Source organism: Cornus florida, unplaced genomic scaffold (assembly GCF_030987335.1).
Source record: "Cornus florida cultivar Cherokee Brave unplaced genomic scaffold, ASM3098733v1 CherokeeBrave_3.0.0_Hap2_Chr05, whole genome shotgun sequence".
Lineage (NCBI taxonomy): Eukaryota > Viridiplantae > Streptophyta > Magnoliopsida > Cornales > Cornaceae > Cornus > Cornus florida.
Genome location: NW_026775575.1, coordinates 22,324,985 through 22,351,143, shown reverse-complemented (window position 1 = coordinate 22,351,143; position 26,159 = coordinate 22,324,985). Strand labels below are relative to the sequence as shown.

Below are 26,159 nucleotides of genomic sequence, written 5' to 3'. Positions count from 1 at the left end.
CAATCCTAGATCAACAGCCTTTTTCAACAGCCTGCTAAGAGCCTCCATCACAAAAAGAAAAAGGAAAGGAGAAAGCGGATCCCCCTGTCTCAAGCCCCTCGAACTAGAGAAAAACCCCGTTGGAGCTCCATTCACAAGGACAGAAAAGCGCGCACTAGAATACAAAAAAGAATCCATCTCCTCCATCGCTCCCCGAACCCCATCCTCTCCATCAAGTAGATAAGGAAACTCCAACTCACATGGTCGTAAGCCTTCTCAATGTCCAACTTACACAAAACACCCGGAACCCCACTACTCAACCTGGAGTCCACATATTCACTAGCAATAAGAACAGAATCCAAAATCTAATGATCTCCCACAAAAGCATTCTGAGAATCAGAAATGACGCCATCCAGAACCTTCCTCAGCCTAGAGGCTAAGACTTTGGCAAGCAACTTGTAAAAACAACCCACCAAACTAATAGGACGAAAATCCCTAACATCCAACGCACCTCCCTTTTTTGGAATAAGGGCAATGAAAGTGGCATTCAAGCTCTTTTCAAAAGAGCCATGAGCATGGAAAGCATGAAAAGAGCCCATCACATCAACTCGGACCACTTCCCAACACTCCAAAAGAAAACGCATAGAAAAGCCATCTTTCTGATTGTTCGACACATGATAGAATGAATGTTAACTGAGAAACACGGATACTGATATGAAATACAGATACGACATAATATAATAGGATAAATTTCAAAAATGTAAAAGTCAAATAAATGTTAAAAACTAATAATATAATATTTTTATATACATACATATGTATATATAAACATATACTATAATATTTTTGTTCATTTTATCCTTATTATAATTTTGAATGAAATCTGTGTTTTTTTTTTCTCCCTAAATTTTATATAATTTTTAAAACTTATTAAAAAATTGGCAAATGTTCGTACCCAGGGTGGAATGAAAATTGCAACACTATTGTTATTGCAAAAGCTTCACTCTCTATATATAAACATTTTTTTTTTTTTTTTTTTAAAAAAAGTTCTAATTGAAGGACCTGTCACCCATGCCATTTCCATGACACGAGTAAGATTTAAATAGTATACTTGCACAACGGAATGGATTTGATTTCGTTCAGACACCGAAAGTCCACCCTACCATTCAACTATGCGTCGGCAGAGGCATGCAGACTTTCAAATTGGCAAATGTTGGTAAAGTGGGCTTATGCACATATACGACCGACATCAATCCAATGATGTCGGTTGTATATTTTTTTAATTAATTTTCTTTTTTTAGAGAGAAAAACTTAGAGAGAAGGGATTGATGAGAGACAAATTTAGAGAGAGAGGATTGTAAGTGAGATAAATGAATTGAGTGCAATATAGAATAGATGTGTATTGCGTGTTTATTATGTGATGGGTGAAATATGGGTAAAATATGGCTAACCATATTCAACCCATCATGACCGTCAAATTAAATGGTTAAAAATTACCCAACCCATCTTGACACTTAAATTAAATATGGTTCACCCATAACCATTAAAAAGCGGGCGGATATGGGTGGGTTGATGGTTTCTGACCCATTTTGCCACCCCTAGGTGTATGTACAAGCTTATATCTAAAGTCCTTGCTTCGAGATTGAGGGATGTCTTGGATTGACTGATTTCATAATCCCATAATGCTTTTATCGATGGTCGACAAATCCTGGATTCTACTCTCATTGCCAGCAAGTTTGTGGATTCCAAGTTGAGTAGTGGCACCCCATGGGTTCTTTGTAAGCTTGATATTGAGTAAGCTTACGATCATGTTAGTTGTAGTTTTTTGTTGTACATGTTGGAGAGGTTGGGCTTTAGGGAGAGATGGAGGAGGTGGATCGAGTTCTGTATTTTGTCTGTGAGATTTTCGGTTCTGGCGAACGGTGGTTTCGTCTGGAATTTTTGGCAGTTCTCGGGGGTTGCGACAGAGGATCCTCTCTCTCCTTTTTTGTTCATCATTGTTATGGAGGCTCTTAGCAAATTAATGAGGAGGGCCGTGGACTTGGGATTAATTAAGGGCTTTAGGGCAGGCAGAGATACGGATCATCAATTTGAGATTTCCCATCTATTGTTTGTGAATGATACTTTGGCGTCCAGTTGAGATATTTAAGGTGTGTTTTGGTGTGTTTTGATGTGCTTTTAGGCTGTCTCTGATCTGAAAGTGAATGTGGGGGAAGAGTTCCTTAGTCCAGCAAAGGGCGGGGAGATGGGACCATGTTATTGAGAGGTCTGAGAAAAGTCTTGCCAGGTGGAAGAAGCAGTATCTTTCGAAGGGTGTGAAGGTCACCCTCATGAAGAACACGTTGTCGAGTCTTCCCACATACTTCCTCTCTCTCTTTCAAATTCGAGCCTCCGTGGCTGAAAGGATTGAAAGGCTTCAGCGGAATTTCCTTTTGGGGCGGTTTAAGGGATGAGTTCAAGTATCATCTTGTTCGCTGGGAGCAAGTGTGCAGGCTTCTTCAGTTAGGTGGTTTGGGTATTAGAAGGGTGATTCCTTTTAACAGGGCTCTCCTAGGAAAGTGGTTGTAGAGATTTGGAGGAGAGCGCCAACGGCTTTGGAGGAGGGTAATCTCATACCGGTATGGGGAGGAGAGAGGTGGGTGGTCTTCCCTAGCTGTTAGATCTACTGGTGGTGTTGGTGTTTGGAAGTTTATTCCGAGGGGTTGGGATGAATTTTCCAAACATATCAAATTCAGAGTTCGAGACGGCGGGGACACTCAATTTTGGGGAGATGGGACCATGTTATTGAGAGGTTTGAGAAAAGTCTTGCCGGGTGGAGAAAGCAGTATCTTTCGAAGGGTGGGAAGGTCACCCTCATGAAGAACACGTTGTCGAGTCTTCCCACATACTTCCTCTCTCTTTCAGATTCGAGCCTCCATGGAGGAGGAGGTTTTATTCTGAGCCTCTTCGATGGAGGCCAAGGCTTAATGACCTTCATCTTGACTCTATTTCTGTTTTGGAAAGGGATGGGTTGGAGGTTCCTTTTTCGGAGGAGGAGGAGGTGCTGAAGGCTCTCAAGAGTTGTAATGGCGATAAGGCTCCAGGCCCTGATGGTTTTACTATGAGATTTTTGCTGGAAAGTTGGGAGGTGGTTAGGCTTGAGATTATGAGCACTTTTCATGAGTTTCATTCCACAGGGAGATTTGAGAAATCACTGAACGCATCCATTATTGCCCTTATTCCTAAGAAGGGTGGTGCTTCTAATGTCAAGGACTTTAGACCAATTAGTCTGATTAGGTGTATCTATAAGATCATTGCGAAAGTCCTTGCGCTTAGGCTGAGGGAGGTGCTTGATAGAGTTGTTTCTGAGTCTCAAAATGCTTTTATTGGGGGTAGACAGATTCTGGACTCGGCTCTCATTGCCGGTGAATGCGTGGATTCTAGACTTAGTAGTGGTGTTCCTGGTGTTCTTTGTAAGCTGGATATCGAAAAAGCCTATGATCGTGTCAGTTGGAATTTCCTATTGTATTTGTTGGAAAGGATGGGTTTTGGTGCGAAATGGAGGAAATGGATTACTACATGTGTTTCCACTGTCAGATTTTCGATTTTGGTTAATGGGTCTCCTACGGGATTCTTTGGTAGTTCTCGAGGTCTGAGGCAGGGGGACCCTTTTTCCCCATTTTTGTTTATTATTGTTATAGAGGCCCTTAGTAGGCTGATGAGAAGGGCTGTGGATTTGGGGTTTATTAGGGGTTTCAAGCTCGGCCCTGAATCGGTTCAGCAGATGGAGATTTCTCACCTTCTTTTTGCGGATGATACAATTGTTTTCTGTAAGACAGAGGTGTCCCAGTTACAATATTTGAGATGTGTTTTGGTTTGTTTTCAGGCTGTCTCTAGTCTGAAAGTCAATGTGGGTAAAAGTGTGCTTGTCCCTGTGGGGGAGGTGCAGGATGTGGATTCTTTGGCTGCTGCTTTAGGCTGTGGGATGCAACGCTTCCCTATTTCTTATTTGGGTCTACTACTGGGGGACTCGGCAAGGAGGGTGGGAAGTTGGGACCCGGTGATTGAGCAGGTCGAGAGAAGATTGGCTGGTTGGAAAAAGCAATATCTCTCCAAGGGTGGAAAAGTCGCGTTAGTGAAGAGTGTTTTGTCAAGCCTTCCAACATACTTTCTCTCGCTTTTTAGGATTCCAGCCTCTATTGTGGAAAGACTGGAGATGCTCCAACAGAATTTCCTTTTTTTTGGGGGGGGGGGGGGGGAGTTTAAATATCATCTTGTCAAATGGGATCAGGTTTGCAAGCCTCTTCAGCTTGGTGGTCTCGGAATTAGAAGACTGGCCCCTTTCAATAATGTTCTTCTAGGCAAGTGGCTTTGGAGATTCGGCAGTGAAAGACATAGATTATGGAGAAAGGTCATTTCTTGTCGTTTTGGGGAGGAGAGAGGGGGGTGGTCAGCTAAGCCTGTTAGGGCTGCTTATGGTGTGGGGGTGTGGAGGTCCATTGGGAAGGGGTGGGATGAATTCTCCAAACACATTAGATTCAGAGTTCGGGATGGAAGATTTGTCAGGTTTTGGGAGGATTCCTGGTGCGAAGATAGGCCTTTGGCTATGTTGTTTCCAAGATTGTTTAGGATTGCTATTGACAAACATGCTTTGGTTGCTGACTGCTACCGTCTTGATAGCGGGACGTTGTCTTGGGATGTGCGATTCAGGCGACCTTTTCAGGATTGGGAGTTAGATGATGTCACTGGCTTGTTGGCATTTTGTATAGACAGGAATTGGATGGCACTGGTGTGGATTCCTTGTTTTGGATGCCTTCTTCTAATGGGATGTTCCAGGTCCGGTCATTCTTTGTGCGCCTCTCGGGGTTTCATGGGTTGCCCTTCCCATGGAAGACGGTGTGGCTCTCTAAGGCGCCCCTTAGGGTGGCCCTTTTTGTGTGGACTGCAGCTTGGAGTAAGATTCTGACTTTGGACAATTTACGGAAGAGAAGACATATCATTGTTAACCGGTGTTGTCTTTGCAAGTGCTTTGGGGAGTCCGTGGATCACCTTCTGCTGCATTGTCCTGTTGCTTATGAATGTTGGAGTCTTTTGCTTGGTTTGTTTGGCATCCATTGGGTCATGCCTCAGACTTCTCGAGGATTGCTAGATATCCAGAGGGGCCAATGGGTGGGGGCTCAGGCTAGAGACTTCTGGAGGGTGACCCCTCTTTGCGTTTGGTGGAGTCTTTGGAAAGAGCGGAACAAAAGATCTTTTGATGGGAAGGAGTCCTCCATTGGAGAGCTGAAATTTTCTATTATTTGTACCCTTTTTTGTTGGGGTTGGGGGAGGGATTATTCTTTTTTAGAGGACATTGTGGATTTTTTGGGTTCTTCGAGTTCATAGATTCTTTTTGTGTATATCTCGGGACGCGTTCCCCTTTTAAACGCTTTCTAATACATTTTACTTATCAAAAAAATAAAAGATTTGAGCCTCCATGGCTGAAAGGATTGAAAGGCTTCAGCGGAATTTCCTTTTGGGGCGGTTTGAGGGATGAGTTCAAGTATCATCTTGTTCGCTGGAAGCAAGTGTGCAGGCTTCTTCAGTTAGGTGGTTTGGGTATTAGAAGGTGATTCCTTTTAATAGGGCTCTCCTAAGAAAGTGGTTGTAGAGATTTAGAGGAAAGCGCCAACGGCTTTGAGGGTAATCTCATACCGGTATGGGGAGGAGAGAGATGGGTGGTCTTCCATAGCTGTTAGATCTACTGGTGGTGTTGGTGTTTGGAAGTTTATTCCGAGGGGTTGGGATGAATTTTCCAAACATATCAAATTCAAAATACGAGACGGCGGGGACACTCAGTTTTGGGAGGACTTATGGTGCGGTGAGCGTTCTTTAGCTTATTCGTTTCCCAGGCTCTTCAGGATTGCTGTTGACAGACATGCTTGGGTGACCGACTGTTATCGGCTTGATAGCAGGAGGATTACTTGGGATGTGCGTTTTCGGCGACAGTTTAATGATTGGTGTTACGACAAACGCAGCGAACCCAAGCAACAATCACAAAACACGACAGAAAAATAAAACACAACACACAAAGATTTACACGTGGTTCGGCAAAGCCTATGTCCACGGTGGAGATCAAGCGAAGGTCTTCACACTTTGTAAAATCGGAGATTACAAGTTTCAGCCCCTCACTCTCTGTGTGTACGATTTTCAATCTCTCTCTCTCTCTCTACCCACTCCAAACCCTAAATGCCCTTAATATATCAGACTACAAGAGAGTACGATTTTGGTGGGCTTGGGCACACAAAGCTCATCCAACGGGTCGTCGGGTCAAAAGTGGGTCGCAGTGTACGATTTTGGTGGGCTTTGACCCTCACAAAGCTCATTCAACGCGTCATCAAGTCGAAAGTGGGTCACATTGCGACCCGGCACCAAATGCAGGACAATGTTTTGAATTTTCTTAATCTTCGAACGCTGGATGGTGGAGGACCTGATTCCCTTATCTAGGTGCCCTCTCCCCAAAGGAGATTTGATGTTCGGTCCTTCTTTTGCTGCCTCTCAGGTTTCTCAAGGGCTGATTTTCCTTGGAAGATGGTTTATCGCTCCAAGGCTCCCCTTAAGGTGGCCTTTTTTGTTTGAACAAGCATGGGGCAAGATTCTGACTCTTGATAACCTCAGAAGGAGAAGACTGGTTACGGTCAATTAGGGTTGCATGTGTAAAAGGGATGGAGAGTCAGTGGATCATCTTCTTTTGCATTGCCCTGCGGCTCGGGACTGTTGGAGTTTGATTTTCGATTTGTTTGGCGTGCAGTGGGTCATGCCCAGGTCTTCGAGAGGTTTGATTGACACTTAGAGAAGGAGGGGTGTGGGTTCTCATGGTTGTCTTTTTTGGAGGATGCCCCCCTTAGCGTTTTGTGATGTATTTGGAAGGAGCGGAATAGTCAACTTTTGATGGGAAGGAATCTCCTTTAGGAACTTTAAAATTCCGCATTATTAGTTTTCTTTTTAGTTAGGCGGGTGGGGAGAAATTGTACATCCATTGAGGAGTTTTTTGTTTTTTGGAGCTCCTTGGGTCCTTACGATCTCTCTTTTTTTTCCTTTTTTCTGGCTTAGGCCTCTGTGTATTCTTGGGACGTGTTCCCCTTTTGAAGGCTTCTAATACCTTTTTACTTAAAAATAAAAAATCAAAAAATTAAAAAAAAAAAAAAAAAAAACACCTATACACCCTTTCCAAGCCTCTAACAAATCAACCGTGGACTCAGGAAACACCCAAGCCACACCAAAAGCAACGTTCACAGAGTTCCCCGACTTCTTACACATGCAGCACCAGTTCACCACAACCTGACGTCTCTTTCTGAGGTTAACGAGGGTGAATATGCTTCCAAAGGCAGCAGACCATGTAAAAAAGGCCACCTTCAAAGGGGTTTTCGTCCTCTAAATAGCTCTACAAGGGAAAGAGGAGCCAAGGATCTCCATAAGTCTATGGTAAAAGGATCTAACCTCAAACACCCCTCTCACCGATCCCTGCCACACCATCACATCCAAACCCACACCCTCCACAACCTGACATCTCTTTCTGAGGTTGTCAAGGGTGAATATGCTTCCAAAGGCAGCAGACCATGTAAAAAAAGCCACCTTCAAAGGGGTTTCCGTCCTCCAAATAGCTCTACGAGGGAAAGAGGAGCCAGGGATCTCCATGAGACTTTGGTAAAAGGATCTAACCACAAACACCCCTCTCACCGATCCCTGCCACACCATCACATCCAAACCCACACCATCCACCACCTGGTTGCAAATCAAAGCAAGAAAATCAGTAACCTCCAAGAGCTCGCAATCATGGAATTCTCTGTGAAACTGCACAACATCCCAAGTCGCCCTTCCATTATCAAGCCACTAAAAGTCCGCAACTGCAGCATGTTTGTTCACAGAAATCAAAAAAAGGCAAGAAAATCCACGAGACAACACAATGTCCCCACACCATCGGTCCTCCCAAAATCTGACGTGCTTCCCGCTCTTGACTTTGAACCGGATGCATTTGGAAAACTCATCCCAACCCTTCAGAATGAGTTTCCAAGCTCCCATAACCGTTGGAGCTCTCATCTCTGTAGAAAGCCACCCTACATCTCCCCCACTGAATTGACAGGAAAAAACTTGTCTCCATAATCTTGTCCTCTCGCCCCCAAATCTCCACAGCCATTTCCCCAACAACGCCTTATTAAACATACCCAGCCTTCAAAATCCCAAACCTCCCTTTGAAATAGGGGTACAAACTTTCTCCCAGTTAACTAAGTGGTATTTGAACTCATCTCCCATGCCTCCCACAAAAAATCACTCTGAATCGCATCTAGTCTTCTAACCACTGTCATAGGCATTGGGAAAAGGGACATAAAATAGGAGGGAGGTTCGAAAGGGCGCTTTTCCTAAGAGTAAGCCTCCCCCCTTTCGACAAGTATTGTTTCTTCCAACCCACAAGCCTCCTCTCGAATCTCTCGACAACCGAGTCCCAAATTAAAATCCTCCCCAACGAAGCCCCCAGAGGGAGTCCCAAATAAGAAATCGGGAAAGAAGATCTTTGCGAAAGTCTTAGCAATCCGGTTAAGAAGAGTCTAGGATGGAGAGATCTCAAAGTCGCACAATGCGTTTGTTGGTGGGAGACAGATTCTAGATTGTGTTGATTGCCAGCGAGTATATTGAGGCTTGGGTAAGAAGCGGCATTCCGGGGGTGGTTTGCAAGTTGGATATCGAGAAAGCCTATGATCATGTATGCTGGGACTTTTTGATGTATATGTTGCAGATTACTAACACTTGCTGGTGGGATTTGCAATCTGATTTTCTTCTAATGAAAAATAGATGCAATAGTTGTGTCGATAATCTCTAACATTATCTCCGGTCTTTATTCATTGATACCATGTGTACGATTGTGCAAGAAGAAAACAATAAAGAACAGGAAAAGAAGAACACGCATAAACAAGAAAAGAGAAGCTCCAAAAACTAGGGTATGTTGCTAGACCAATCTCTGATCATGATTCCTTGATTTTGGATTGTGGTGGAATGCGCAAGAGAAGCTCTCCTTTCCATTTTTAGAATATTTTTTTTTTTATAAGTGTTTCCATTTTTAGAATATGTGGCAGGGATTCTCTGGGAGAGTTCGTTCTTGGTGGGAAGGTTATGATGTGAGTGGTACCCCGAGTTTTATTTTGGCGGGTAAACTGTGGCTTCTGGAGACATCAAGAGATGGAATAAGGAGGAGTTTAGGACCTTGAAATGGAGGAAGAATCGTGCCTTCTCTAAGATTGCAGAGATTGATCGGAAGGAGGTGATGGGTGACGTTGAGGAGGCTTTGAGGCATAGGCAGGTCGAGTGCAAGGCGGAGATTGCAGAGATTGCCACCTTGGAGGAGATTTCTTGGAGGCAGAAAAATCTAGACCCTTGTAGCTAAAGGGGGGATGAAAACACGAAGTTCTTCCACAAGCTTGCAAATGCTCATCGTAGAGGAAACCAAATTGGGAGGATTTGTGTGGAAGGGGAGATGTTGTGTAGGGAAGAAGAGGTTTATAGGGGGGTTGCCTTTTCTATCAGTTGCCTCTTTCTATCAGAAGTTGTTCACAGAGACTCATAGTCGGAGACCTTTACTTGAGGGTGTGCAATTTGAATCGATTTCTGGTGTGGAATGTGAAGGTTTGGAAAGGCCTTTTTCTCAAGAGGAAGTGCACATGCGCTGAAGAGCTGTAATGGGGACAAAGCCCCGAGTCCTAATGGTTTCACCATGAGGTTCCTTTTCCAGAGTTGGGAGGTGGTTAGGGGAGGAGTGATAGGTACTTTTCATGCTTTCCACTCCCAAGCCGTTCTGAGAAAAGTTTGAATGCCACATTCATTGCGCTCATTCCAAAGGAGGGAGGGGGGGTGCCCGATGTGCAGGACTTTAAGCCTATTAGTTTGGTGGGATGCTTATACAAATTAATAGCTAAGGTCCTTGCGTTGAGATTGGGGATGGTTTGGATGGGGATTTCGAATTCTCATAATGCTTTTGTTGGAGCCATCAAATTTTATATTCCGTCCTAATTGCTGGTGAGTATGTGGATTCTAGACTGTACAGTGGGATCCCCGATGTTTTGTGCAAACTATACATTGAGAAGGCTTCCGATCCTATTAGTTAGAGCTTCCTTCTCTATTTATTGGAGAGGATGGGACTTGATGAGAGATGGAGAAGATGGATCGAATTTTGCATCTCTAGTGTTCGCTTCTCAATCCTTGTGAACGCCTCTCCGACGGGATTCTTCAGTAGTAGTTCGAGGGGCTTGAGACAAGGGGATCCGCTTTCTCCCTTTTTGTTCCTCGTTGTGAAGGAGGCCCTCGGCAGATTGAAGAGGGTTGTGGTTTTGGGCTTTTTGCGAGGCTTTTGGACGGGTAGAGACGTCTTAAGTCAGCTGGAGATATCCAGGGGCGGAGCCATGATTGTATATTAGGGGAGGCATAGTGTATTCGAAAAAGAAAAAAAAATAAATAAAAAAAAAAAATAAGAAGAAAGAAGAAGAAGAAGAAGAAGACACTAACAAATAATTTTTTACACATCAAAAGACTAACAATAAAAACAAAAAATCATAGCAAAATCACAAAATTATCAAGCAACAGTATAATATTCTTGATCTAATTCATGTGATAGATTCATGTGACGTTGTGAACAACACAACTAAATTGCAGTTACTAAAACAGATGATAGATTCATGTGAACAAAATAAAACTAGGGTTTTCATATTCTATACAAAAATGAGTGTTTTACCTGCAAATTCAGAGGAAAAATAAATAAATAAATAACATTCAAATTGAGGGGTAAGTCGATGATAGATTGACAGCAAAATAGAAGATTGATTCTGATTTCTATCTCTATCTTTCAATTCTCTCCTTCCTATTTTAATTCTGATGTTGAACTATGTAAAAAGCAATTGAAGAAAATGAAATTGAAAAATGGAGCAAGGACGGGCACAGAGAGCAAGAAGATTCTGTACGAGGACCTCACTGTTTTTGTTCAGAATTTGACCGGCACACATACCAACTACAAAGTTATCACCACTCAAACACACCACTAACCATTGGTCTTCCACTTTTAGGCTCTAGGCCCTACATATAACACACTACTAAACATTGTCTTCCCCTTTAGGCCTTGCAAATTATAGCATGTTTTCACTCTAACTTTTTTTTTAATTAATTTTATTATTTTTGAGGGGGGACATTTTTGAACTTTCAAAACAAATATGCATATAATAGCAGGGAAAACAAAAATTTCACGAGGGCCGTGTGCCCAGCCCCCCCCACCGGCCCGGCCGCGAGCACGGGGGCACATGCTCCCTCCGCCCCTGGATATCCCATTTGATATTTACTGATGACACTTTGGTTTTTTGTGATGTGGATATTTTTTATGATAAATAAAGAGTATATTAGAGAGCATATTCTTAATATTGATTATCGAAGCGGCAAGATAAAAGGCATCAGCTGATGACACCACCACATCCCGAAAGCTATACAAAGAAAACTCCTAGGTACCAAGGAACACAAAAGATATACAATTTTTCCCCATCACCTAACCAAAAATAGAACTAATAATAGTAAATTGCAGCACCCCAATGGAAGATTCCTCCCCATCAAAAGATCTTCTATTCCGATTCTTCCAAATACACCACCAGACACAAAGGGGAGACCCCCTCTAAAAATCACGGGTGTGGGCCCCCACAGTGAAGCCTCTCCAAGTGTCAATCAAATCCCTCGAGGACCGAGGCATGACCCACTGAACACCAAACAAACCAAAAATAAGACTCCAGCAGGCAAAAGCCATAGGGCAATGCAAAAGAAGGCGATCCACGAACTCTCCATCATTCTTACATAGACAACACCAGTTGATTGTGATCAATCTTCTCTTTCTCAAATTGTCCAAGGTCAAAATCTTGCCCCAAACTGCAGTCGAGACAAAAAAAAAAACCACTCTGAGAGAAGCCCTCAAACGCCACACCGTTTTCCACGGGAAATTGGAACCATGAAAATGGGCAAGGTAGGGGAACAAAGAACGGACCTCAAAACTCCCCTGAGGAGAAGGCACCCAAACCAAGGAATCAGACCCTCTACCATCCACCTCCTCTTGACTGTACAAAAGATCCAGCAGCCAGAAACATCATCTAATTCCCAATCCCGAAAGGAATGCCGGAAACGCACATCCCACGTAAGCCTACCGCTATCAATCCGATAACAGACTGCTACCATAGCATGTCTAGTCACCGTCCCTTCTCCCGGCTACTGCAGAAGGCACGTCAAGTCAGATATCTCTCTCTCTTGCTCTCCCTATCTCACATAACAATTACGAAAGACATAATTAATTAATAATTCAAATTAATAATTAATACACCCAAATACACTTTTAATTTAAAAACAGAAACCTAAAGACCCAACTAGTGAGAGTACAAAATTTCTCCTGAAAAGTCTTGGGAACAAACAAGACAACGGGCGATCACCACACCAAGAATCCTCCCAAAACCGAACATCCCTACCCTCCCAACCTAATATGCTTAGAGAACTCATCCCAACCCTTTCGAATGCGCATTTGCACACTCCCACGCCAACAACAGATCTAACAGGCCCCGAAGACCATCCCCCCTCTCCTCCCCAAAGTGGCACGAAACAACCCTCCTCCATAAATGATGCCTTTCGCTACCAAATCTCCACAGCCACTTACCAAGGCGCGCCCTATTGAAAGGGACCAACCTCCAAATCCCAAGACCACCCTTCTGAAGAGCCCTTCAAACTTACTCCCACATAACAAGATGATACATGAACTCGCCAGCCCGACCACCCTAGAGAAAGTTCTGTTTGAGACTCTTGAGTCTTCCGGCTACAGTGGAAGGAATCTGGAAGAGAGAGGATATATGTTAGGAGACTCGACAATGTACTCTTAACAAAGAAACCTTCCCGCCCTTCGAAAGATACTACTTCTTCCACCCAGCCAATCTTCTGTTAAAACGTTGAATCACCAGATCCCAAACTCCCACTATCCTTAAGGAAGCACCCAAAGGCAAACCCAGATAAACAATAGGAAAGGAACTCGTCCCACACCCTAGAACCACAGCAAGAGAAGTCACCTCCTGAACCTCCCCCAAAGGGACAAGCACGTTATTTCCCACATTAACCTTCAAACCTAACACTACGTGAAAACAAACCTCAAATATCTTTTTTCAAAACCAATGTACCATCCGCAAACAGTAAATGGGAAATAGCGCATTTCAATGGATCCAATCGATATTTTTCAATCTCGAATAAACAAACCACCAACTTTTCTTCATTAATCTTCAGAGGTGAATTACATATGAATTTTCCTCCTTTCCAGTCCACACAATAAAAGAGTTTTTGATACTCCTCTTTTTAATCTGTTGAGCCGAATCTGGACCCATCCTGAATCCCCTGATAAAGCCCAAATCCACTGCCCTGCTCATCAACCTGCTAAGGGCCTCCATAACAATAATGAACAAAAAAGGAGAAAGGGAATCCCCTTGTCTCAAACCTCGAGAACTTCCAAAAAAGCCGGAGTGAGACTCATTCACAAACACGGAGAATCTAACAGAAGAAATACAAGTCTCTCCTCCATCTCTCCCCAAATCCCATCCTCCCCAGCAAATACAAAAGGAAATTATAACTAACATGATCATATGCTTTCTCAATGTCGAGCTTGCACAAGACTCCAGGAACACCACTACTCAACCTAAAGTCCACACATTCGCTGGCAAAAAGAACAGAATATAGAAATCTCCCTGCCCCTAATAAAGGCATTTTGAAACTCTGAGACGACTCCACCCAGAACTTCCCTCAATCTCAAAGCAAGGACTTTAGCGATAAGCTTATAAATTTTTTTTTTTGATAATACAACCTAGCAAAGACTTGTTGGTCTAAAATCCTTGACATCGGACGCATCACCCTTCTTAGGAATGAGGGCAATCAAAGATGCATTCAGCGATTATTCGAACATCCCATTAGAATGAAACTAATTAAAACTGCCCATCACCTCATGTGGATGAGTCTCAGATGAGGTACTTGAGTTGTCTATTGACTTGGTTTCCAGTCGTTTCTAGCTTGAAGGTGAACGTGGATAAAAGTGTCTTGGTTCCCGTTGGGGATGTTCCAGAGATCTCCACTCTAGCTGGCATTCTAGGTTGCAGCATTGGCATTTTTCGTATTTCTTATTTGGGGTTACCTTGGGGCGCCATCGAGGCGAGTGGGATGTTGGGAGTGTAGAGGTGTGAGAGGAGGTTAGCTAGGTGGAAGACGCGATATCTTTCGAAAGGCGGGAGGGTCACTTTGATGAAGAGCACTTTGTCGCGTCTTCCAACCTATTTTCTCTCTTTTTCAAATTCCTTCTTCTATGGCTGAGAGGATTGAGAGATTGCAACGAAATTTCCTTTGGGGTGGGATGGGGGAGGAGTTCAAGTTTCATCCAGTTCGATGGGATCAGGTTTGCAGTCCAATTCATTTGGGAGGTCTTGGTATTAGAAGACTGGTGCCTTTTTTTTTTTTTTTTTTTGATAAATAAGCAATTCATTAAAAGCGTTCAAAAGAGGAACGCATCCTTACAAGACCACAAAAACCTGGGTACCCTAAGGCCCCAGGGAAGCCAAAAACCCAATAGTCTCCTCAGTAGAGGAACACAGTCTACCCGAACCCCAAAAAAATAAAGAGCTAATAACATAAGATTTGAGAACAATAACCGAAGATTCCTCTCCTTCAAAGGATCTTTTATTCCGCTCCCTCCACAGACACCACCAAAGACACAGGGGCACCATCCTCCAAAACCCTCGACTTTGGCGATTTGGGGTGGAGAAGCATAGACTTTGGAGAAGGGTGGTTGCGAACAAATTTGGGAAGGAGAGATGTGGTTGGTGTTCGAGGGAGGTGAGAATCCCTTACGATGTTGGGGTAGAGTGAATTCTCAACACACATTATATTTCGAGTGGGGATGGGAGAGGGATCCTCTTCTTTTTTCTTCTTTTTTGATAAATAAAGATGTATTAGAAAGCGTTCAAAAGGGGAACGCATCCCAAGAGCTGTACAAGAACCAAGAACATAAACAGAAAAGGGGATGACCTATGGACCCAACGACCCCAAAAAGTCCATGGTCTCCTCAACAAAAAGACAATCTCTCTCCAAACCCCAACTAAAAAGAGAACAAATAATAGAGTATTTTAACGCCCTAATGGGTAACTCCTCCCCAACAAAAGATCTTCTATTTTGTTCTTTCCAGAGGCACCACCAAATGCAAAGAGGAGTCACCCTCCAAAAAACGCGAGCACGAGCCCCCACCCTTTGCCTCCTCCAAACATCAATAAGACCCCGTGAGGTCCGGGGCAAAACCCACCGGACGCCAAAAAGACCCAACATAAGACTCCAACAGTCATAGGCCACTTGGCAATGCAAGAGAAGGTGATCCACAAACTCTCCATCGGTCATACGACTCAAACACAAACAGCACCGATTAACAATGACATGTCTTCTCTTCCTCAAATATCCTCTTTTGGGAGGATATTTGATGTGGCAATCGCTCTCTTGCCATCACTTTTCCCAAGATCACTAGGATTGCTAGTTGATACTACTCAACTAGTACTACGTTTTATGTTGTGTGACCATGATGAAGTCATATCGGCCCAAACTGTCCACAAACATTATTAGCATAACTAGCTTCTTCAAGTAAGATGAGATGAAGAAGCCGATGAAGAGGTTGTTCCAGGTCTAGAGGATGAGAGGAATGAAAAAGAGATATAGAAAGGGTAATACAGGGGCTTGAGCTTGTTGAAACTAGCTTTTCAACATAGTCCACCCATTTTCTCATTGAGCGAAGGGTGCGAAATAAATCAAATTGATTTTTTGATAAAAAGTACTATGTAAAATCTTTGGTTTTTCTTCTTCCTTTATCCCTATCCCATAGGTACAATGTTTGAATCAATAGAGAACCTTTTCTTCTGTATGAATCGATATTCGTTATTACATTCCAATTCCTTCCCGATAACTCCCAAGGAAAATCTCAAATTGGATCCAAAGTGGCCCCAATTTAATAACTCCTCTCTCTCGCTAGCCCCTACAGTTCTAGTGGACAGACACTGTTGTGACTAACTGCTATTGTCTTGGTAGTGGGAGAACTGTTTGGGACATACTTTTCTTAAGGCACTTTCAGGATAGGGAGATTGAGGATGCCATTGGTCTTTTGGAAATGGTCTGCAGACGAGTTTCCAAGACTCGTGGGTGTGGGTTCCTTCTCCCCAAGGTCATTTTAGTGTTCGGTCTTTCTACAAGTGCATTACAGAAGCCCATGGGGAGTCTTTCCCATGGAAAGTTATTTGGAGATCCAAGGACCCTCTCAGTGTAGGTTTTTTTGCGTTGACTTCGGTGTTAAGGAAGATCTTACCCAAGGTAACTTAAGAAGGAGAAGACAAGAGAGATGGGGAAACGGTTGATCGCCTTCTTGTGCAATGCCCCGTGGCTAGGGATTGTTGGATCTTACTGTTGAGTTTGTTTAGGGTTCCCATATCCCTCAGAAATTTGATTGAGGCATGGCCAAGTTGTATAGTGGGGGCACAAGTCCGTAATTTTTGGAGGGTTATGCCTCTTTGCATCTGGTGATGTTTATGCCTTGAAAGAAAGAGGAGATCCTTTGAAGGAAAGGAGACTCCTATGGGGGAGTATAAGTTCTCTATTATTAACACTCTTTTTTGTTGGGTTACAGGGAGTTATTGTAAATCCATGGAGGAGATAGTTGAATTTTTGGACTCTCTCAGAGTTTGGAGGCCCTATTAGGCCTTGTGCATTTTCAGTGGGATGTGTTCCCCTTTTGAAAGCTTCTTTATACAATCTTTACTTATATATATATATATATATATATATATTATGTTATTATAATTACAGTATGACCCCAATACTAATTACTTGTTGTACTAATTTCCCAGCATTAATTATTGTACTATTTCCCAACACTATTCAGTGCTTCGACATTTTCTATTGCTGATATTTCACTGCAACTATATCACACCAAAATGATATTATAAAAGCAACAGAGGTTAAAGCATAACCATAATAATAATTAAATAATAATAAAATTGAATGTGGAACAGCATAGTATATAAAGTTTCAATTAAACAGGACACGGAAATAAAATATGACGGATATCAATCTTGACACATTCACATTTTCAGGTTCTACAAAGAAATGAATAGATAATCTAAGAAGTGTGATTATACTCTTGGATCATGCTTGATTCTCCAACTCTTAGATAGTTATAGCAATCTAATGTGTGCCCTTTAAAATGCAAGGCAACTCAAAGATTAACTTCAACATTTTTGTAAAAAGAGGCAGGACTTAGATATTTGGCCCTACACACAGAACAATTAAATAAGAGGGGGAAAAACCAGTAAAAAATAGTGTTTTGTTAATGCTAGTACCTCCGCCTTTTAGAACAAGTAACACAAGTTTCAACATAGTTGTTCCTTTTGCAGGCAGATGATGGTGAAGAGACATCATCTCCAACAGAAATGCAGATGTCTTTGTTTGTGGTCATTGAAAAAGCATTAGAATCCATGTCCACGGTATGCCGCTTTCTTGTAGATGCTATGACTTTGTCTCCAGTTACCAAATCAGTGTCATCATCAAGAGTCTCTTCGATTATGCCATCACTACTGGGGCCATTTAAGCCATCTCCATCCGAAGGCTCATGTGGTTCCTCTGCACAACCATGCTCTGGGTATGACAATCCCACTTCATCGGGATTTCCTAATGTTTCCGTTTCACCATTTCTTAAACTAGAATCGGATCTTTCAACAGCTTCACAACTTCTCTCAACACTTTCTTCTCTCCTTTCTCTGGATACATTACCCTCACCATCCTCGTCCACTTGCTTGGAACCACTACCTGCACCAATGTTGCTATCAACTTGAGACAAATTCTCCAGCCTCTCCATCTCCTCGTCAGTTTCTATTATTCGATGAAAAAGTGACATATAATTATGATGAACAATTCAGCAATAATGTTTTGAAAGTGCAGATATTAACAAAATTCATTGCATTAACAAAATGAAGATATATTTTCCAGGCCATAGTTACAAATTCAAGATGTGGGTGTTTCTTCCCCCTTCTTCATTCATCAAATTTAAAAGTAATGGCAGGAATGTGAACAACCGTGATTTCACTTGCATGGGAGTATGATTTGAAACTGAGAATAATGGATAACAATAATATTTCTTATAAACAATACAAAATTCATCAATTCAGGATGTAGGTGTTTCTTCCCCGTTCTTCATTCATCAAATTTAAAAGTAATAGCGGGGATGTGAACAACTGGAGTATGGTTTGAAACTGCGAATAATGAAATGGATAACAATAATATTTCTTAAGTATTAATTTGGGTTGGAAATTATTGATACTAAAGAAAAAGGAAAATGTGGGTAGTGGGTACCTTCTTGTAAAGCCCCCCTTCTTTGTTGGGGCTTAAATGTAGCCTTATAAGAACGGGCATCCATCCTCTTTCTCTTCATACCAACAGCAGGTTTTTTCTGATGTTGTTGTTGTTTCTGGTTTCTGCTAACTTCCCTGCTCTTCTTTCTACTTAAGTTCTTATTATGTTCCGTATCTGATGGACTACCACTTGACTCTTTCTCAGACTCCTGCTCCTTTGAACCAGAAGAAGAACTCGGTGAGGGTTTTTTCTTACCCCTTTCCGACCTCCTCAAAGAAATCGGCGATGGCGAGCTCTTCTTTTCAAATCTCTCAGATTTATTCTTCTTCTTCACTGGTGTCCTCTTCTCAACACTCTCCTTTGAAGGACTTGGCATCATCATCGTTTGTTTTCTTGATGATGATGCTTCCCTAGCCGACCTTCTCAAACCAGATGTATCCATTGTCGAAGATCCTGAAGTAGACGAAGCTTTGCTATTAGAGACCCCTTTTTTAGAAGCTTTGCTATTAGAGACCCCTTTTTTAGAAGCATTGCGACTAGATCGAGTATCATTTGCCATGGTTCTTATTCTGGGCATAGTTAGAGAGAGAGAGCGGAAGAGGAAAGAGAACCAGGTTTGGGGGCGTCTGGGTCTGCAACGTTTGCCATGCCGTGTTTTTCTTTTTCTTTTCTCTGTTTTCTTAACTGAAACGACAACGTTTTACAAGGATCTGGCTCTTCTTTTTATATTGACGTGACTGAATTCTGGCCGCTGGATCTAGATACCAGCGGAGCCGGATCCGTGTAAAAACTTACTTAAATGAACATCTTAGCCTATGGGACATCTTATTCAAATCTTAGATGAATATTTTTGTTTTAATTTTTACTTATACCTTGAATTACTTTTTGACCTCGTATAAATTAACTCATTTCTCCCTATTTTTTTAATACAATTTAATATAAAATATCTATAAATTTAAATACCAAAATACCCCTGTAACAAAACCCACCAAATCACACTTTCTCTTTTTCTTCTCTTTCTTTCTAAATCATTGAGAGAAACTGAAATAATAAAGAAACCTAAAGACCCACGTAGACAATCCTTCCGATCTCTTTCCAAACAATTTTTCTCTCTTATTAGTCGCCGACTAACCATAAACGTTCAGATTATGATCTCCGACGTTAATATCATTTTGTTCATAGAGTTGTTCCCAAATGATAGTTGAAGATTCAAGGAGCTAGATTTTCAGGGGTCTGAAAATGCCTGAAACGTCACAAATTTTATCTCTAGGTTTTTTTTTTTTTTTTTTTTTGGGTAAGTAAGAATGAAATAAATAGGAAAAGAATTTACATAAATAATTGGGGTATACCCCAAGCCCAACAGCATAGGCCAAAGCCATCTAAGCTACAATAGTGATAAAATCCATACAGAGATATGGGATGGAATGAGACTTTGAATCAAAGAATGATCAATAATATCAAAGTATATTGTCTCCTGCTTAGACTGAGAAATCCAAAAGAAATTGTTATATTCTCGATTCAAAGGAGAGAAATAAGTCTGGATATAATGCTGATTCAAAAGAATTTAACTTTTATAGAATTGATGAAAAAAGGAATATTGATTATCGAACCCGTTCGTCTATTTTTAAAAAATGACGAATAATTTATTATGTATCAAACCCTCAGTATTTCATTGGTTCATAAGAATTTAAGTAAGTCTGGATATAATACTGATTCAAAAGAATTTAACTCTTCCAGAATTGATGAAAAAAGGAATATTGATTATCGAACCCGTTCATCTATTTTTAAAAAACGACGGACAATTTATTATGTATCGGATCCGTGCTAGCTAAATGGTAACCCAGTTAGGTGGTCACATGTAAAATCTTACTTGAACATCTTACACCTATGGGACATCTTATTCAAATCTTACCTAGATGAATTTTTTTGTTTTAACTTTTACTTACACCTTAAATTACTTTTTGACCTCTAACATATACAAATTGACTCATTTCTCCCCATTTTTTTTAATACGATTTAACACAAAATATCTATAAATTTAAATACCAAAAATACCCCTATAACAAACCCACCAAATCACACTTTCTCTCTTTCTCTCTCTCTTTTTAACTCATTGACTCTTCAACTAAAATAATAAAGAAACTGAAATAATAGAGAAACTTGAAGACCCATAGACAATCCTTCCAATCTCTTTCTATACAATTTTTCTCTCTTATTAGTCACCGACTAACCATAAACGTTCAAATTATGATCTCTGGCGTTAATATCGTTTTGTTCAGAGAGTTGTTCCCCAATGATTGTTGAAAATTCAAGGAGCTAGATTTCAGGGGTCTGAAAATGCCTGAAACGTCACAAATTTTATCTGTAGTTTTTTTTTTTTCGGTAAGTAAGAATGAAGTAAATAGGAAAAGAATTTACATAAATAATTGGGGTATACCCCAAGCCCAACAGCATAGGCCAAAGCCATCCAGGCTACAATAGTGATGTAGTCCATACGAAGATAGCCCAATGAGGCTTCCAAAAAATAAAACCAACATAGAGGACAATAAAGCATATCCAAACAAGTCCTTAAATTCAAAGCTAATGAACCCTAACTAGTAACTAACTAAAACAAATAGAAGGCATAATTATCAACAAAATGAAAGTTTCAAACTATGGTTGGGGTGTTGTGGATTGGTGGGGAATAAGTTGAGGAATTGGTTTAGTTGTGGGCGTTGTGGTTGTGGTAGGAGATTGAGGATGGATGTGTGGCAATTAGTTGAAGGACCGGAAGGGGTTCGTTTGAGCAACTTCATAGAAGGATGAGGGTAAGTTCCAATCATTTGCAATGTTCATGGCATAGGGGCAATCACATTTCTTCATTGAGAATAGCTTCATTGCATTGTGTTGATTATCAAGTAAAGTGTTTGCATTATAGGTGATGATTTGCTTCTAAGCATTCAGTTATTTCTTTTTTGCCAAATATGATAAACATAGCTGGCCAATGCCAACTTCCAAGTCATGATTCTGCTAAATTTCAACTTTTGTTTCTAATTTTAGGATCCCAGATTAGAAAGTATTCCATAAGTTGGGATTTTTATAAAATCAATATTTTTCTTGAATTTCATTCCAAATGACATTTGAATAAGTGAATTTGTTGAATAAGTGATCGTGGTCTTCTGCATTTTGTAGACAAATTAGGCATGTATTGGGTTGTATTGAGTATTGGACTGAAGGCTTGTCCTGTGTGAACAGCTTCTCTTGGATTGCCAACCAAAGACAGAATGAGTGCTTGGGGATGGCATGCTTGAACCACACAAGCTTGTGCCATAGAATAGTAGGAAGGGGTTGTAATATGGTTTTAAAGGTGTGTTTTAAGGAGTAGGTTTTGGCAGGTAATGGACACCATTATCATGAGGGTTGAGGTTTGGTAGTGGTAATATGTGTGAGTCGTATGCAGCGGAATATTTAGAAAGTTTTGATTATTTTAAAACAGATCTGTGTCTTTTCCAACTTTACTTATTTTAGCAATTAAACAATTAATCATATGCAAATAAAATAAAGTAAAGTATAAAGTTAGAGATGACACAAGGATAACCCCATTTGATAAAATACGTCAACTGTTTGTATTGGAAAAATCTCATGAAGTAAACTGATCCACTATGCTGGAAACAAAGTACACTGAACTTTAACTCTGACTCACACCCTATCGTTCTACCAAACACCAACTGCTGACAATCCTCTAGCTTTGCGACTCCCCGTCCAACAGCAACTTGACCTCAGGCTTATGCTTGATATTTGTAGAAGAGTAGCAGGTAAATTAAACAACACTCCACGATGCTCCAACCATTTCAAAGTGTGATCGCTTTTACTTATGTTCTTCAATTGTCAGAATTCGATGTAGAAGTAGATCTGCTTTCGTCTGATCGATGTAGATACAACTGTATGATCACGATCAGGATTTGAACACCACAACTTTAAACTCACTATGTGTTTATGTGTATGTGTTCTAGAAAGATGACATAAAAATCAACTTTGATTTTCTGCAAAAATAAACTTCCTAAGGCTTTTAAGAATAATGAATTTGTAGAACAAAAGCCGTTAATCAACCTATGTGTATGACGCGGTTTATATAGAGGTTTGAAAAGTCCTATTCCTTTACTATTCCTTCTGAAAACAAAGGAAATTTCATGCCTAGGACTCAGAAGGAAAGTTGGATAAAAAATGAATCAAATAGAACGAGGAAACTGAAAACCTTTTACTGTCAGGACTCTTGGAACCAGTTCCCAATCTTGGTACCGGTTCCCAAAGGACAGAATGAAGGTCTTCGAATCTTAGCTTCTGAAACCGATTCCCACTTGACAAAATCCCATTTGAATTTGGATTTTTTATTTTTGAAACTCTGGAAAATATACCATATAGGTATATATTTGAGTCCTAAGTGGGAAACAATGTCCTAACATGTTGTTCTTTCCTTTTCAATGATCAACAGTACTTTCCTCTGCTGAACAACCTTCTAATTCTGTAGTCGATGTCGATTCTGATATGGTAACTGAAATTACAACTCGACTAGGACTTGTTGGTGCCACCGAGCGTGTGCACAAAATAATGCACAACACTTCAGATTTAGAACTAATGTCAAGTGGGCATCATATTTTATAATCTATAAAACCACTAAACACTTATACTATGGAGTATGAAGTAAGCAGGGATCGTCCTAAGAGATCTAAACAATTATAGGATTTCCAGAATTGAATTATACTTTAGTGCTTATGTGATTGTAAAAAGGTTTGATTTTGTGATTAGACTAATTTTAAGCTAAATGATTGCAATAAAATAATGGAGTTTAAAAGATTGGAAAGAGACTTAGGATGTAAGATTCACCACTAAGAACATTCCCTAACTCACTAACTTTCAACTAATTGGGGAAATAAAATGTATAATCTAAATGTGGATAACAATTGTAATGAAAAGTATGAAACATCAATTTAAAGTTTGAATCATTTACCTAATGATAATTAACTAAGTGTAAATCAATTCACCAATTCAAAATATAGTCCATTAATTCAATTAACAATTTCAACTCACACTAATCTAGAGGATAATGTAAATTGTGGCAACAAGCATGGAAATCAAACACAAGCATGGATTGTCTACTTACCTAAGAACGAAGGTGCAATTAAACTAATTAAGCCTGAAATTAACAAAATTCAACAAGAACTTAACATAATTAAACTAACTGTGTAGTGCAATCCATTTAGTAGAAACAAATTCCATCAAATTAGAACACAATAACATCAAATTAAGACAATGCATAGCCATCATATGATTCAATTCACAAAGAAATCAAGTGTAAAAATTAATTATCAATCAAAAACATATAAGAAAATATGAAATTGATATAGACAATCAAATGAAAGAAATATATATCTCAATGCTATAACAAAAATTACATAAATTAATCCCCAAAAGTCAAGAGTTAAGAATTAGTTTACATGCTTAGAGTTTATCCAACCCTAAGTTGAAGAATCAGCCACTCATGGTTGATAGAGTTGAGGACAGAACAATCTCCATCCTTAGATTCATCATCTCTGAGCTTTTCTTCCTAACCCTAGCCTGTTCTTCGTTTTCCTCTTTCGCGTTTTCCAGAGAGAATATAATAATACGATACAGAAAAAATAAAACCTAAAATCCTTCTTTAATTAATAAATTAAAAACTCTTTAAATAAAATAAAAACTAACCTTAAACTAATGGCTCACTGGGCCTTAAGTAACAAACCCTATTAAAGCCCATAAGTTACAAAAATAAGCCCAAAATAAGAAAATCCCACAATGCTGCCAGGTACTGGGGGATTGATCCCACAGCCTTGGGGATCGATCCCCCAAGGGCATTTTTAGTTCTGTGAATAGTGGGGGATTGATCCCCCAGAGTTGGAAATTTCCTTTAAGCCTTATTTAGCTCCATTTTGGCTCCGGGCTAATTGGTTTGCTTCTTCATCTTTGGGAATATCATCAAAGGCCCGAGATTGACCGCTTTTGAAGAATAAACACACTATACGAGCAATGGGCTGCGACCTCTTTTTGCCATTTTCTGAACTTTTTCTGAATGTCTTTGCTTGACTCCAAAAAGGCTTTAGTGAACCAAAATTAGTCCATTTGAACCTTATTGAACTGAAATTGACAAAAACATAAATTAGAATTAGAACATGAAAATAAGATAGATGCAATGACTAAAATGCCTTAGTTTAGGTGCTGAAATGTGCAACATTTAAGCACTTATCACTTGTTTTGTTACCAAAATATGCCAATTACAAAAATATGTCTCACAAACTCCCCCATTGGCAATTTCATGACAAAACCCTAAAAACAATTTATAATCTACCCAAAGCAGAAAAGTAAATTACAATTGTTTAAGGAAACATGAAATTTTTTTATCTCTGTTCTCTTCTACTCTTGGACAAAATTTCACCTGAATTCCTGCACATGAATCAAATAAAACTACCAGTGAAAGGTTAATAAATCAAGTTTAAAACTCCCCTTGAATAAATTATCCAAAAAATTTAGAATTTTCTCCTCCTTAATATAACCTTGTTCTCCCCCTTTTTGGAACAAAATTGACAAAACAATTTAAACAAGTCATTGAGAATAGAAACAAAACTAAACAGTAATTAGTTTATTACATGTCAGCAATCAAAAGATAATATCCAAAAATATCAAATCATGATAATGTAAAAACTGAACAAAAAGTGATGCATGTATGATATAAAGATAGAATCAAGCATCAATATCATCTCCGGCAAATGGAAAAGTAGTAGTCGAAATCTCCGCACCACCACCATCAGTGTCACTACCACTACCATCCTCATCATCCTCTGCATCCTCATCTGACTTATCATCCTCATCTTTGTTATCCTTGGGAACAAGTGACGGGTCTGGAGGAGCTGGTCTGTAGACATCCTCAGAAATAGTACATGTCCTCTGCTCTCTAAGCAATCTAACATCTTCCTGTAAATCAAGAACAACATCCATTATGGCCTTCTGATTTTGAAGAATCGGGGAGTATAGCAAATTAGCATCCTGTGTGGTAAAATTCCGTTTAGATGGAAAAAGCTGAGTAATCTCAAGAAGAGATGACGAAGCAGTTGAACCCCTGCTAGATTTCCTAGACGAAGCTCTTGTATATTTAGACTTGTTGAAAGCCCTAACATCCATCTCAGACATAATCTCAATATGATAAGCACGGGGTGGAAGTGGAATCTCAAACTGCCGATATAAACCCATGATGATTATAAGGAATGGAGATGACTTCTTCTTGGTATTGTTCTTGTAGTGTGCTACCATCAATCTATAGATAAAAGCATCAAGATGTATCTGTGCATCAATAAATAGAAGATATAATACCTTTGCACGATCTGAGGAGATAACATCTTTCTTCCCGAAGTAACCAAGATTGGATATGGCAGACAAATTCAGAAACACTGCCTCATCTGTGAGAAAATGAGATGGTATATACTCAGGATATCTCTACGAATCTGGAACACACCAAGCATTGCAAATATCTTCCCACTCCAGTCCTGACTTGTCAAGTGGAAAACGATAGCCCGTGTTTGTTAAACTATTGGGTATACCAAGAATTTTTATGATCACCTTTTTATCAATCACATAGTCCTTGCCAAATAATGACACTTCAAAATATCCAGAATCATGAACTTTTTGGATATTTGAGTGAAAATATTGAACCATATCTGGACTGTAGGTTCTCTCCATCTTTG

At 40.2% G+C, this 26,159-nt stretch overlaps 1 protein-coding gene across 8 annotated transcripts in view; it reads right to left on the bottom strand.

The window, feature by feature from the left end:
- LOC132306187 (helicase protein MOM1-like) overlaps positions 1-19,063 on the bottom strand; it is a 99,890-nt gene extending 80,827 nt beyond the window's left edge. For 5 of the 8 annotated variants that reach the window (XM_059803477.1, XM_059803481.1, XM_059803478.1 and 2 more), the window contains exons 1-2: positions 18,409-19,061; positions 17,400-17,928 (exon numbers count right to left, since the gene is read on the bottom strand). In XM_059803477.1, the coding sequence (XP_059659460.1) occupies positions 17,400-17,928; positions 18,409-18,985 (1,106 nt within the window). In that variant the 5' untranslated portion in view covers positions 18,986-19,061. Of the gene's footprint in view, positions 1-17,399; positions 17,929-18,408 lie in introns of those variants that run through there. The other 3 variants (XM_059803483.1, XM_059803479.1, XM_059803484.1) reach the window with 3 other exon arrangements.
- Between the last annotated feature and the right edge of the window lie 7,096 nt (positions 19,064-26,159).